At 37.1% G+C, this 14,693-nt stretch overlaps 1 protein-coding gene across 1 annotated transcript in view; it reads left to right on the top strand.

Annotated features, from left to right (window-relative positions):
* DTHD1 (death domain containing 1) overlaps window positions 1-14,693 on the top strand; it is a 49,852-nt gene that overhangs the window by 10,498 nt on the left and 24,661 nt on the right. The window contains exons 5-7 of the mRNA XM_090268195.1: window positions 554-798; window positions 10,436-10,600; window positions 12,307-12,596. Of these exons, the coding sequence (XP_090124321.1) occupies window positions 554-798; window positions 10,436-10,600; window positions 12,307-12,596 (700 nt within the window). The remainder of the gene's footprint in view (window positions 1-553; window positions 799-10,435; window positions 10,601-12,306; window positions 12,597-14,693) is intronic.

Raw genomic sequence — 14,693 nt, 5'->3', positions numbered from 1 at the left:
TTTTGCTATTACTATATATATATATATATATATATATCGTCGTCGGCAGCCGTCCGTCTCGAGAGATGATGGTGTAGCTTCTCAAGAGTCTATCTGCACCGCCGAGAATGGCTGTGCAGTCCGACTCGGGAGTGACATCGTATCTGTCTCCTCCCATGTTGAATCGACATCTTGCGATGACGCTGAAGCTACAGAGCCTGGGCAGGGTGATATGGAGGGTCTGCTGTTGCCCATGCAGCAGACCCCCCCTCTCTTCGCAGCTGAAGGGTCCAAGGGAAAGACGGAGTCAATACAGCTTGGCTTCAGGTGCGCCGCAGGAGTTGCCGGTGTTGACTACAACGTCAAACCGCCTTAGGGACTCCGGCTCCGGATTTTCTGTCGGGGTTTACTCCCTTAGCCTTTCCCCTGAAGAGGTATGCCGCAAGGCAGCGGAGGTTTTTTGGAGTCAGAGTTTTCCTTCTCTGATATATATATATATATATATATATGTATATATATGCACACACACATACATACATACATACATACATATATATGTTTTTTCTTTGTTTAGGTCCAACCTGTTGACCCATCTCTGGTGGCATATTTAAAAACACAGCAAGATACTTTCTACTCGGTACTGTCCACCAGTCCTTTGGTTCATATTCAGCACCCATCAACACATCCTTTCCAGAAGCCGGTCACAATATTCCTACCTTGTTCTCCACACCTTGATAAAAAGAATTTGGGGTCTGAGATAGATCATAGAAGAACAGATAGTACCGCAACAAAGAGGATTGTACCTTTATACCTCAACTGGTGAGTTAGACTGCAATATCTCTAACTGACTTGATGGTAAACAAAGAAACAAATGATTGAAGAAATGTAATCAGATGTCTTGTATTTAAATATCAGTATTAAAATACCATGAAATATTTTACATACAGAAATAAAATGTGGATCCTTAAAGGGTAATGATTTTAGTTGTAATGGGCCCAAAAGTATGCTATATGATACAAAACAGGCAAAATTAATCCTGGCTTTCAAAGAATTCATGATATAGTTAATTACAAAGATGTGGTATGGTGATTTTATTTTCCGTATGTAAGAGTGTTCTGTTAATGTAGGAAAAAGATTAACCTGACCTTTTCCAACAAATTAAATTTGCATCTGTGTTTGCCATATAGATGAATTCCTTCTTTTCCTAATGTCTATAATAAAACAAAATCCCCACCAATAAGATAAATATATGTGTATTGCATTACCAGCCAGAAATAAAATCAGCAATAAAATGCTAACAACAAATAGGGAACAATGAAAATAGTAATCCTGATTTTAATTTCTGTTTTTTCATTTAATACTCATTTTCTTTTCCTAATGAAAAAGGTAGAAGGGAATCTTTCTATTCTCTAGTTCTAAAGATAATATTTTTCTTTGAAAAACAGAAGAGAGAGAAACAACATCAGACATTTAACTAAAATGATTATTAATTGAGTAACTACTATGTGCCAGGTTCCACATGTATATTATCTCATTCAATCTCCTCACCACCTCATCTTAATTTTATTTACATATTAAATAAATATAAATGGGTTAAAATAATTTCTTAATCTTTAATATTTTATATGCTATATTTAAGGTAATTTCCTTAAGTTTAGCATCTATTTTACCAATTTTTCCATCAGTTGTTTAAACTGTTCATTTCTATCATTATAATTTTCATTTCTGAAAAGCTATTGCTAAATTTTAAAAATCTTCATTTTCGAAGCTCCTGTTTTTTATTTTTTGTTTTTTCCTTTTGCTTCCTCTGTCTTCCTTTAATCCCTTAGCCATTATAAATGTACTTATTTTATGGTATCATTCAGATTATTCTATCATCTCTTAGCATAATGATTAATATCATATCTTTTAGCATGGTGCAATCTGCTACATTATCTATCATACTAATTCTGTTCTAGCTTACCCTTAGAAATTCATTTCCAAGTATTGGTTATAATATTTGATCAGATCAGCTTTTCTTTTCCCCTTCCCTCTTATCCAGAGCAGCTTTTATGTGCTCCTTGTTTGCTTTCTTGCACCAATGTTCAAAAAAATTTTAGTTGTTTTTGTTGTTTCTCATTTCATGGACAACGCTGCCCTTTTGAGATACCAGTTTTATGTCTTGGCTCCAGCTAACAGTTGGAGGCTGTATCTAATGTGCTTGAATATATGTTAAATGCCACCCCCCCACACACACACTGGTGTGGATGCATGGTTGGTGGGATTGGGGACGCTGACCAGGGTGGGAGTATCCATAGAATCAGTTCCTCATGTTCCCTAAGGAAAGAAGAGCATTCCAGCTTTTTGAGATTCTTTTTTGCTTATTTCCAGATCTAGGGGAATTCCCTCCCCATATTTTCAGTTCCTCCAATGTGTGTGTTACATTTTGTCTAGCATTCCCATGAAGTGAGAAGATGGCCATTTGTCATCAGTTCAACTGGACAATAACTGCTGATTTTTTTCTTCTTCTCCATTTCTTTGCCATAGTACATGATTTCTGTCTTAGAAAAATATTTTTCTACCATATTTAGATGGAGAGCTCTTGTTCATTTTGTAAGTGACAGCTCAACTCTTTCCTTATCTGTCAAGACATCTAAGATCTCCCAGAGGGATCAATTACTCTTCTGTGGCATCCCATTCTTTGTGCACATCTTACATCACACTGTAGTATTATTAACTTCTTTTTGTTTATATATCTTAACTCAGCACAAGTATAACATAGTGTGTACTCCAAATGTTAAGTGAATTAAAGAAATTAATGAATAAATTTCTGGAAATGTAAACCATATTATTAATTACTCTATACTTTTAACAATGCTAAATTGACGTAATATGCTCTGTTATTATTAGTGCTAAATATGGTGGACACATTTTCTCCATCCACTGGAGCATAAAACAATCAAGTGAGAATCTGTATCACTGGATTTACTTAGCATCCTCTCCTCAAAGGGTGAAAGCCAGTTGAACATTTTCTTTGGAAACAGAAACACAGTGAAGCAATCCATGCCTCATAACATAATAAAGATAAAAACTAATTGAAGCCAAAACATAGTCTGACTATGAAAATTAAAGGTCTTCAATGCATTACATTCCTGCATGTCTGAATGATTTCTGGGGAAAACATGAAAGTCATTTAATTGTGAGCCAGAAAAGATTTCTTGACAGTAACAAAGAGGAAATTTATTAAATAGAAACCTTTCACATCATACAAGAAAATTTTTAGAAAGTTAGATTGAAAGAATTGCTCATGAAAAAATGGTCATTTCTACATAATGCTCTTGATTTTAAGATTATCTTATTTAAATGTAACATGTGAGCCATACACAAGAATATCTGTAAAATATTCTAAATTCTGTATTTCCTTTCTTTTATATTTCCATCTTCCTGTCTCTGTGTACTATATTTGAGTAATTTCTTCACATTCCCGTTCAAATGTCACAAATGTTGTATACTTTTAAAATCTACTTTTGATCTACCATTGAGTTATTATTTCCAGTGATTATATATTTTATGTATTAAGGTTCTAGTTAGCTCTTATCCAAATCTCCTCACTCATTCTTGATAGTCTCTTGCTGCCTGCTTCTTCTTATGATATTGTTTTTATCTTAAGTTTTTCATATATAGTTGTTTTCATTCTGTAGCAATTAATTCTGAAACTGGTAGTCTTGGAGGGTGTTGCCTGTTGCTTCTGCTGTCATTCATGGTATTTACGTCCTTGTATGTTTGGAGACTTTTTTTCTGAATGTGCATGGAAAATTCTGCAGGCATGAATGGAGCTATTCTTTTTTTTTTTTTTTTTTCTTTTCCAGATGACACTTGTTTCTGTCTCTGCTGAGATCCAGGTACTACTTACTTGGGACTACATTAGCTTCCTTAAGAATCTTGGTTAAAATCTCAAGTTTACTTTTTATAGATGAAATTCCAAGGATCACAGATCCTTATTCTGATCACTTGATTATTACTCACAGTTTTTTTCTCCTGTATCTTCATTGTTGTAAGGAAATTTGTCCTTCTTGTAATCCTATTATGTCTGTCCATTTGTGCCCTCATCTTCAACTCTGTCTTCACAGATTTGTTTTTGGAGGGGAATTTGGGACATTCCTTTAAAATGCCTTATGCTTATTCAAGCCACAAATATATTAAAAAGCAGGTTTATCAGGATCTAGTTCTTTAGCATTAGAGAGGGAGAAGCCATAGATTACTTATTCTTGATTTGTTATTTATAATTCTGGGCTTTGTGTATTAAATTTCTAATGTATTACAGATTCAACCTAAACAGAAAGGATTATTTTATTTATTTATTTTAGCTTTATTGAGGTATAACTGACAAATAAAATTGTGAGATATTTAAAGTATACATCTTGGTGTTTTTAAGTGTGTATACATTGTAAAAGGGTGCTTTCCATCTAATTAGTTAACACATACATCACCTCACATATTTATCTCTTTTATTTTTACTTTTTGGTACGAATGTTTGAATTCTACTTCCTTAGCAAATTTTGATTATGTAATACCATGTTGTCAACTACAGTCATCAGATTTTACATTAAGAAATGGTAATTTTGGGAGGGATATGATTGCGGGAGAGGGGGTGGGCTGGGTGGGGGAGAGAAATGGGGGAAAATGGGACAACTGTAATTGAAAAACCAAAAAAAAAGAAAAAAGAAATGGTAATTTTATAAATAGTAAAACCACACATGCCATATTTTCCTTTGTACTCAACAGCCAGTACTATATTGTCTTATTTAGTAAAGTGAACTGGTTTCAGTAAAATTTTGAAGCAAATGCTTACTGAGCAAATATAATTTTTCACATTTATTAAACTTGGAGGTAGTGTATTAGAAATGTTTTTATTTAATTATATACCATTTTACTTAAAAGCATATAATAATATTTGTGGTTTGGAAAACCATGTGAGGACGAATTTAATTAAATTATCACTCAGAATAGCCAACACAATATGAAGGAAAAGAACAAAGCTGGAGGACCAACACTGCCTGACTACAAGACTTTACTATAAAGCTACACTAATCAAGACAGTGGTCGTCGTCGGCAGCCGTCCGTCTCGAGAGACGATGGTGTAGCTTCTTAAGAGTCTATCTGCACCGCCGAGAATGGCTGTGCAGTCCAACTCGGAAGTGACACGGTATCTGTCTCCTCCCATGTTGAATCGACATCTTGTGATGACGCTGGAGTGTCCTCTCCAGTGAAGCTGAAGCTACAGAGCCTGGGCAGGGTGATATGGAGGGTCTGCTGTTGCCCATGCAGCAGACACCCCCTCTCTTCGCAGCTGAAGGGTCCAAGGGAAAGACGGAGTCCATACAGCTTGGCTTCAGGTGCGCCGCAGGAGTTGCCGGTGTTGACTACAGCGTCAAACCGCCTTAGGGACTCCGGCTCCGGATTTTCTGTCGGGGTTTACTCCCTTAGCCTTTCCCCTGAAGAGGTATGCCGCAAGGCAGCGGAGGTTTTTTGGAGTCAGAGTTTTCCTTCTCTGATGTGCCCTGACTGGAAGATCGAACCAGCGACACTTAGCTCGCAGGCCGACGCTCAATCCACTGAGCCAAACCAGCTCAAGACAGTGGTATTGCCTAAAGATTAGACAAATAGATCAATGAAACAATAGAAAGCCTAGCAATAGAGCCATATAAATAGAACCAACTGATCTTTAACAAAGGTAAAAAGACAATACTATGTAGCAAAGATAGTCTTTTCAACAAATGATGCCAGAACAAGTGGACATGCATGTGCAAAAATAAATAAATCTAGACACAGAACTTACATCTTGCCCAAACATTAACTCAAAATGAATTATAAACACAAATGTAAAGTGCAAAACTATAAAGCTCCTAGACTATAACAGGTAAAAATCTAGATGATCTTTGGTTTGGTGATGACTTTTTAGATACAACACCAGAGGCACAATCCATGAAAGAAATAATTGATAAGCTGGACTTCATAAAATTAAAAACTTCTGCTCTAAGAAGGACAATGGCAACAGATGGAGGAGATAAGCCACAGACTGGGAGAAAGTATTTGCAAAAAGATTGTTACCCAAAACATACAAAGAACTCGTAGAATTCATCAATAAGAAAACAAAAGACTCGATTAAAATATGGGCCAAAGACCTTAATGGGTAGGTCACCAAAGATGATAACAGTTGACAGATAAGCATATGGAAAGATACTTGACATTGTATGTCATCAGTGAGAAGCGAATTGAAACAACAGTGAGGCCCCACTACACACACCTATTAGAACCGTCAAAACCGGGAACACTGACAACCTCCAAGGCTGGTGAAGCTGCGGAGCGGCAGGAGTTCTCGCTTGTTATTTGTGAGAAGGCGAGTGGTACAGCCACTTTGGAAGACGGTTAGTTTGCTTCTTACAAAACTACACATACACTTACCACAAAATCTAGCAATAGCATCGGAATCTATCCAAAAAAGTCGAAAACTGTCCACATAAAAGCCTGCATATAGATCTTATAGAAGCTTTTTCATAATTGCCCATACTTGGAAGCAACTAAGATGTCATTCAGTGGGTGAATGGATAAATAATATCTGTACAATAAAATATTATTCAGTGCCAGAAACAAATGAGCTATCAAGCCACAGAAAGACCGTGGAGGAATTTTAAATGCACATTGCTAAGTGAAAAAAAGCCAATCTGAAAATGCTTGATACTTTATGATACATAGGATGTGACATTTTGAAAAAGGCAAAACTGTGGAGACAGTAAAAAGATCAGTGGTTGCCAGAGGTTGGGGTGGTGGAGGGATGAATAGGCAGAGCATGAAGAATTTCTAGGGTGGTGAAAATACTCTGTATGATACCATAACAATGGGTACATGTCATCATACATTTGTCCAAAGCACAGAATGTACTACACCAGGAGTGAACCCTAAGGCAAACTATGCTCTTTGGGTGATTATGAGGTGTCAGTGTAGGTTAACCAATTAATACAAATAATGGAGAAGGCTCTGCGTGTGCAGAGACAAAAGATATTTGGGGAATCTCTGCACCTTCCTCTCAATTTTGTCGTGAACCTAAAACTGTTCTAAAAAAAGTAAAGTGTAAAAAATATGAAAAGAAACTGTCTTTGAAAAGTTCCCAGTAATGTCTATTTCTACTTGTGGGAACAAAATATTGAGGTATTTTGGAGCAGATCTTTTTTGTTTTGGGTAAAATCTGAGTATTCTTTAATTGTATGGCATTAAGGAATTTTTTCTGGGACAAAAATGCAGCCTGGAATAGATATCTACTGCTTTTATCTACTCAGCCACTTTATTTGGGGGGAATTATATCACAAATTCTAGAAACTTTCCTTTTTATCTATGTGGATTTAATGGAATCTTTCATATTCTTCAATGAACCTGTTCATTATAATTGAGCTCTAGATGCAAAATGGGCCAATCATAATTCCCTGAATGCCTGGAATTTAGGACATGGGAAAAGTCTTGAATTCAAGAAACAGCAAGGTCAATTTTTCTTGAAAAACAAATAGATTTAGTAAAGGTTGATTATGTTCTATTGAATTCTTAGCACAACACAATATTATCTTTTATGGAGTAAAATCAAGTGCTATTCCCTTCTAGGCAATATTAGTTGCAACATTTGGTAACAGCATACAGGGTAGGGCAAGGATAGGCTTGTAGTTGTTCATATGGAAAACAATATAATAATTAATAAATAAAATACAAGAATAAACTGCATTTCACATACTCACAACTGTAATCCTACTTTTGCCCCATCTATATATAAGAGGAAGTATTTATGTGCAGAGTTAAGAACATCTGAGATAAGTAAGGACACCACCAAATCACTTAACTTCAATAAGAATTGTGTCCACAATAGCAAAGTTTAAATTTGTGAAGTCTAAATAGTGAAGTCTAAACTTTATTGTGGTTGTCATTTCATAATACACTCATCAAAGCATCACATTGTATACCTTAAAATTAAACAGTGTTGTATGTCAATTATATCTTAAGAAAGTTGGAAAAATGAAGTCTAAATTTGATTTTTATATCATTAAGGAGTATTGATTTTAAGTGACAGAAAAATATTTAAAAATTTTTAAATGGAAATTTTTGGTGTATATCACTAGAAAACCTGGGGATATATTTATCTTTACATATTTCTTGAACCAGAATGAACACAGTCTCTCACTTCTCCTTCTGTCTTCCTCTGTGCCAATTCGATTCCCTGTCATGCCTGTTCCTCATGCTACAATATGGCTACATCTTCATAATTCCAAGATCACCCAGAAATGTACATGAAGACCCAGAATGTTATTCTAACTCTAAAGTGGTCACAAACCCATCACTGAACAGACCACTGGGACCACAAGAAAGATGGGTTATGAAGTGATAACGAAAACCTAGTATCCCAAGGGCTTATAACAATAGTCTTTATGTCTCGCATAAACTCTGTGGTCATCAAAGGGAAGCTGCTTCTTGGTTGTCCTCACTCTAGGACTTACATAAGTAGGCAACTGCTGTCTATTGCTGTCATAGTTGCAGAAGAGGAGTTTGGATTGACTTACAGTAGCAATTAAATGCTTCACCTCATAGTGATGTATATTTCCTTTATTCACTATCCATTAACCAGAACTAGTCCTAAGCCCCACTCAACTCCCTGGGATAAGGAAGTGCAACCCTATCATGTACTCAGAATGGGGGGAGAATGGATTTTTTGGCAAACAGCATTAAAAAATGCCAAATGTACTATTTGGCTCAGGTTATATACCTGCCTAGACCTGGCAGTAGAGTCAGCCTCAAACAATTGAGAACCTATAAGTTCCATAGAAAATTTAGTCTATTGGTAGGAAAAAGTAAGAGTTACTAACAGAAAAAAAAAAATCAATATTACATTTAATTCAGTCGGTTTCTAGCAAATGACCAAAATTTTGGGTTCAGTAGGAGTATATCTTCCTGTGTTAGTAAATTATTAACTTCAAGAGTTATAAACCAAAAGCCAAAAACTAATGTCATTTTTCCCCATCCTCCTGATTTTAATCTGGTTGATTCCTTCAGGGAATCAACACAGTCTAAACTTTTTAGAATAGACATTTTAAATCTAATTCAGTTGCTAACTCATGGGTCATAGACAGCTCAACCTGTGACATTAAGGTGTTTTTAAACATAATTCTATTTAAAAATAAAGGAGTGTGAATCACACTTGGGTTTTCATTTTTAGTATCTAGCTAAAGTGGTTCTATTCTCTTGTGGACTGATGCATCATTAGATTTTGGGAAGGGGGGGAAGTTTAGGTTTTATTTTCCTGCAAGATATCCAGTATCAAGGATTTTTTTTCCTTTAGTTGTGAGGAACAGATATCCATTTAAGTGACTTCAAGAAATGAGGAATCTATTGTAAGGCTACAAGAGGTAATCTCTGCTTTCTCCATTTCAAGGACTCTGCTGATTTTTTCATCTTTATTTTTCTCCTTTTCTTAGCATATGCCCAATTTTTTTTTCTTTTTTAATGATCTCTCTGCTTATTCACTTTCATAGCCCTGGGCCACTGTAACCAAAGGACAAGGCCAACCTCTGGGACTCTTACTCACTCAAATTCCGAAGAAAAAGAATCAAATTCATTAGGTATTGGAAATCGGTCTACTGTTAGTCAAATCAGCTCTGGTTGGGAAAAAGTATCACATGTATCATACTACTGCTTCTTTCAGGGCATTTGGGTGGAGCCAGTTAAGCAAGAAGAATTATACAAAAAGCTAACTGGCTATATATTCACTGTGGGAATTAAGGTGCAAGCATTAATACCAATTATGTTTACTACAATTACAAGTGCTTTAAATATTCAGTCATTTAATCTTATAGTGTAGATACTCTGATTGGTCTCATATTATAGATTAGAAAACTGAGATACAAAAAGATTTTAAAAACTCACTGATGGTCATTCAGTTAGTAAGAGGAAGAGCCCCCCCAGGATTTGAAAGTAGGCAGGCTTTGTTCCACAGTTGGCGGTCTTACCTCATATGCTATACTACCACTCTTGACTATCCTAAAGCATCCAACTTTACATCAAAGACTTTATTAATGTTTGGGGGGTATTCCCTTAACTATTTTGCTAGTAGTAAAATGCTTCTCATTCTCCAGAGCTCATCCTAAATGTCAGTATTTTCATTTTGTGAGCTTCCCCAAGCAAACAATATGTACATTCCCTTAATTATCACACAGATTACCTTGTCCTGTCATTGAATAATATTTTAATAATGTGAGATTCTGAAGAGCTAGGATGATAGAGTTCTTACCTTTGTAGTCCTGGTACATAGCATAATTAGAGGTATATAGTATATGTTTGATGAATTGTTATTAAATTACTCACTGAATGAAAAAAATAAATGCATTAAATATAATTTATGCTATACAAACTTTACCAATTTCTCTTCTGCTATCATTAATAGGACAAAAAGTGCTTCCATAAGAAAGCCTGGGAACAATGCCTGTGAATCTTTGAAATTACTGGGATTCAGAAGCCGAGACAGTGGTTGGTTTGGACTTGATGATGTTGTGGTGAGAACCATTCAGAGTGGCTTGATATCATTTGAATTGTGTGAACACTTAGAAAGGTAATACAATAATCAACAATAAAAGTTGATGATATTCTATCCTGATGATTTATCACTGGTGTTTACAGAAATGGGACCACAGGATTAAATTTTTATTCTTCAGATAGGCATATGAATAGTTCCTTAGGGTGTGCTTAAAATGCAAACCAGAACTGACATGAATATGCTATCTGTAATTTCATTTATGATAGCTTGATGACTGCTTTTGGAAGCCATTCATAACTTAAATGCATTTTTATGGGTTTCTCCTAACTCCAAAATAGTTTTAAATTAGCACCTTCATTTCTGAAATTCCATGACGATAGTAATTAACTGTTCATATTATGCTCATCTCATAACTATGTATATATAAACTGAATTTGTTATTTCTGTGTCCTCATTTTGCTTCCTCATTTCCATGTTTTCTAGACAGCTCATCATGAGAAGAGTTTTAGACAGTTTTAAGGTTTGTGAGAAGTAGACATTCATAAAGAAAGGGCAATCATATGTCCAAAGGGAACCTTTATTTCATAATGGAGCATCTTGCATCTACCATTGTCTTGGGTCAGGTTCCCTAGAAAAAGTATAAGATGTAAAGGCAAGTGATTTATTGAAAGAGAGCCCTCAGGTGAATCCCGAAAGGGAGCGACAAAAGTGGGTAGGGCAAGAGAAGAAGGGGGAACACCTTTGGCTTCCACTGATGTTTAACTTCAGCCGGATATCTCTGCAGGGCTGTGCAGTGTGAATTCCAAGGTGCCTGGCTTTATACCCTGGCATCAGTCATCCTTGTCTATAGATTTGAGGCTGCTTTGGATTGAGGGCTCCTGAGGGGCAGTTATCTGGGGAAGAATTGGGTGTGGGTGTTCCAACCAAGGGGAAGAGTCTGTATTAATTTGCTAGGCTGCCAGAAAAAAATATATTAAAAACTGGGAGACTTAAAAAACAGAAATGTATTGATTCTGTTCTGGATATTAGAAGTTCAAAGTCAAGGTGTTGTTAGCAAAGTTCATTCCTTCTGAGGTCTGTGAAGGAAAGATCTCTCCCAAGGCTTTCTCTTTGGCTTGTAGATTGCTGCTGTTATGTTCACCTGGCATTCTCTCTGCATGCATTAAACTGTGCACAAATTCCCCCCTTTTATGGGATCAGTCATATCAGATGGGGGCCCGCACTAATAGTCTCACATTAACTTCACTTCTGTGAAGACCCTATTTCCAAACGATGTCACATTCTGAGGTACTGGGGGTTAAGACTTCAACATATGGATTGGGTGGAGGGGACACAATTCAGCCTATAACAGGGTCCATCCTGACAATCCTTGCCACACACGACAGAGAAGAATACTGCAATCCCTAGTTAATTATATACATGTTCGGTGTCTTATAGCTAGTAAATGGATTATTTTGATTGTCGTTCTCCTCTATATTTTGAAGTAATAGTTTTTAGTAATGTTAATTAAAATATAATTTGAAATATGCTGCCATATTTAGAGCTCAGCTGAGACTAGAAAATTTCTTTAAGAACATCTGTTTTAGAATGTGGCTTGACTTGAGCTGGTTTCCTGACTGCCAAGAGTTCCCTGAAAGTCATTCACGAATCTAACCAGGTAGCCATCAGAATGCTTGATTTTAACTGTAGTTTGGATGATAACAGCTCCTTTCTTGGGTCTTATTAGTTATCAATATTTTTGAGACTGTATGTTTCCCTGAGGTCCTGCCTCTCTCTTCCAGGTTTATTGTGCTCCACCTGTCCTCCACTGTGGACAGTAGCCACTTGGTTTCTTTTGTGAAATCTTTGGAGGAAGCCATGCTCAGTACCAGTGCCTGCATTGTACTGTATCGCCGGAAAGACGACCCGCATAGAGTAGTTATTCTGGTGGTGCCTTCTAAAGATTTAAACCAGGTGCTTAGGACTTTGCGTTTGGAAGCCTGCAGTGGTCCTCCAGAGCCGTCTTGCCATTTCCAAGTGAAAGAAGGAGAACAACTTCTTCTAAGGTTTACTGGGAACATATTTGCTTCAAGTAAGTGTAAAGACATCTTTCTGTATATGCTATGGGCTATCAGCCACAGACTTCAGAAGGAGTTCGCTAAACTTGTACTATGAAGAAAAACTTCTGAGGACTGAGGGGCTCTTGAAGAGCAAGAAGAGAAAGAGACTTATTTAGTTCTTTCCAGCCTCTTGCTGTGCTTTTTAGGGGAAACATATTCCTTTAGGGGCAGATTCTGAGTGATATTCTTTCAGAAATTGTCATCTCCATGATTACTCTCTGAGTCCAAGATGGGAACCACCTCTTTCCCACATCAGAACAGTTGCCTCCTAAATATTCCTCTGCTTCCACTATTAGTCACATGAACTCTATTTCCGTATAGTAACAATGGTGATATCTTATAATGGTAAATAATACTTTATTACTCCCCTGATTAAAATCTTATAATTACAACTCCTGTTCTCTTTAAATTAATACCCAAACTCTTGCTGTCTTACAAACAATCTAACCTGGGATCAGTGAACTCCTAAGAGATGTGTGGATAGCACTATATTCCAGTACAATTGTCTTATTTATAATCCCATTTATTTTATTTTATATATTTAAAAGACTGCTCTGAGAAGAATCCATAGGTTTCACCAAATTCCAAAAGGGTCCATGGCAAAAATGTGGTTCAGAACCTCTGATCTAGAAGACACACCCCCACCTCCCTCTCATCCTCATATTGAGGATGCATTATAAATCTTACCCTGATTTGGAATTATGTTACATATTGATTTGTTTATTTGTGTTTCATTCATATGCTTATGCTGTGTTCTTCATTGACATGTAAATTTCTTGAGGGCAAAGACTGGTGTCTCACTGTTGACCCCTGAGTCTAGAATAGTGCCTGGCGCATCAAAAGCTTTCAATAAACATGATGATGCTGAGAAAAACCAACAGGGTGAGTGAATCTGAGAGGGGGCAGGAGAGGTGGGAGAAGTGAGGGAATAAGTGAAAAAGAGAAAGAAGGACGTGAAGAGAAAGAGAAAAGGAAGAACAAAGGAGAATACAGAGAGAAAACTGCTGTGTGATAGAAGAGAGAGGAAGTTTGGGGGGAGCTACCATCAAAGCAACTTCTTTTTTATTAATTCAATGCCTTCCCTTCTCTATCTTCTTCCTTTGAGGCAGAATAGAATCTAACAGGTGTGCACATACAGATGAGGTGTGAGGGAGAGCTCAGGCAGGGGTTTATACGGATTTCCGGGCCAGGAGTCTTGCAATAGACTTGACTTGAGGTAATATTCTCTGGCCGCTTTTAAATGAATCTAGATCCCCTTGATTTTTAATGATGCTAATTTTCTCTCTGATTCTGGAAACTACTGCGAGCCCGTGGGCTCTTTGTTGCTTCAAACGTGATGCAGCATGAAGCTGAGGCTGCTCTTTTTCTGGGATCTCTGAAGTAAGTGAAATCTAAAGTACCCCAGTCTTCCCCTTTCACATGCAGAGTCTCTGTCCGCCACCTGCGTCAGCTGACAGCTCTTACTTTGTGAGTGTCAAGGATGTCAGAAAAAGGGGGAGGAGGGAGAGGAAGGAAGGGAGTAAGAAAACACCTCCCCCACTTCCTGCTTGGCTTCCGGAGCAGAAACCTCGGTGTCCACCCTGAGACAATCTTTTTAAGGAGAGATAGTCAAAAACTGGAAGTGTCCCACCCAAACAAATAATACAAATCATTTTCCTGTCATACTCCAGACAGCAGCTGTGTTTACCTACTGCCATAAACAAGAGTGAGCTGCTGTACTTTTCCTCCAGACAGTGGTACTGAGTGTACTATTGCCTGTAATAGGAGGGAGCATAGGCTAAAAGAAGAGTTCCTGAAGATAGCCAGGGTGTGTACAATTCCTCCAAATAAGGAACAGAGGGGAACTCATCTTCACGGAAGGAAAATGAGTCAGGCAGGGTGCCAGAATAATTTCTGCTTTGCTTTTCCTAGAAACCTCTGCTCAGTTCTAGAGCCTCCCTGGTTTTCTTCCATTTAAGAGGACAAGGAGTAAAGAATTGATGCTCATCCTGGCATGAGGGCCTGGGTCCTTTCTGTGACTCTCAGACGGGAAGTCAGAGGCTCTCTGCCTGGTCGGTTCTCCTTCCCAC

The sequence above is a fragment of the Furipterus horrens genome, unplaced genomic scaffold (assembly GCF_987537825.1).
Source record: "Furipterus horrens unplaced genomic scaffold, mFurHor1.1.pri manual_scaffold_2, whole genome shotgun sequence".
Lineage (NCBI taxonomy): Eukaryota > Metazoa > Chordata > Mammalia > Chiroptera > Furipteridae > Furipterus > Furipterus horrens.
The sequence above is the reverse complement of the archived record's forward strand: the minus strand, read 5'-3'. Positions and strand labels throughout refer to the sequence as shown.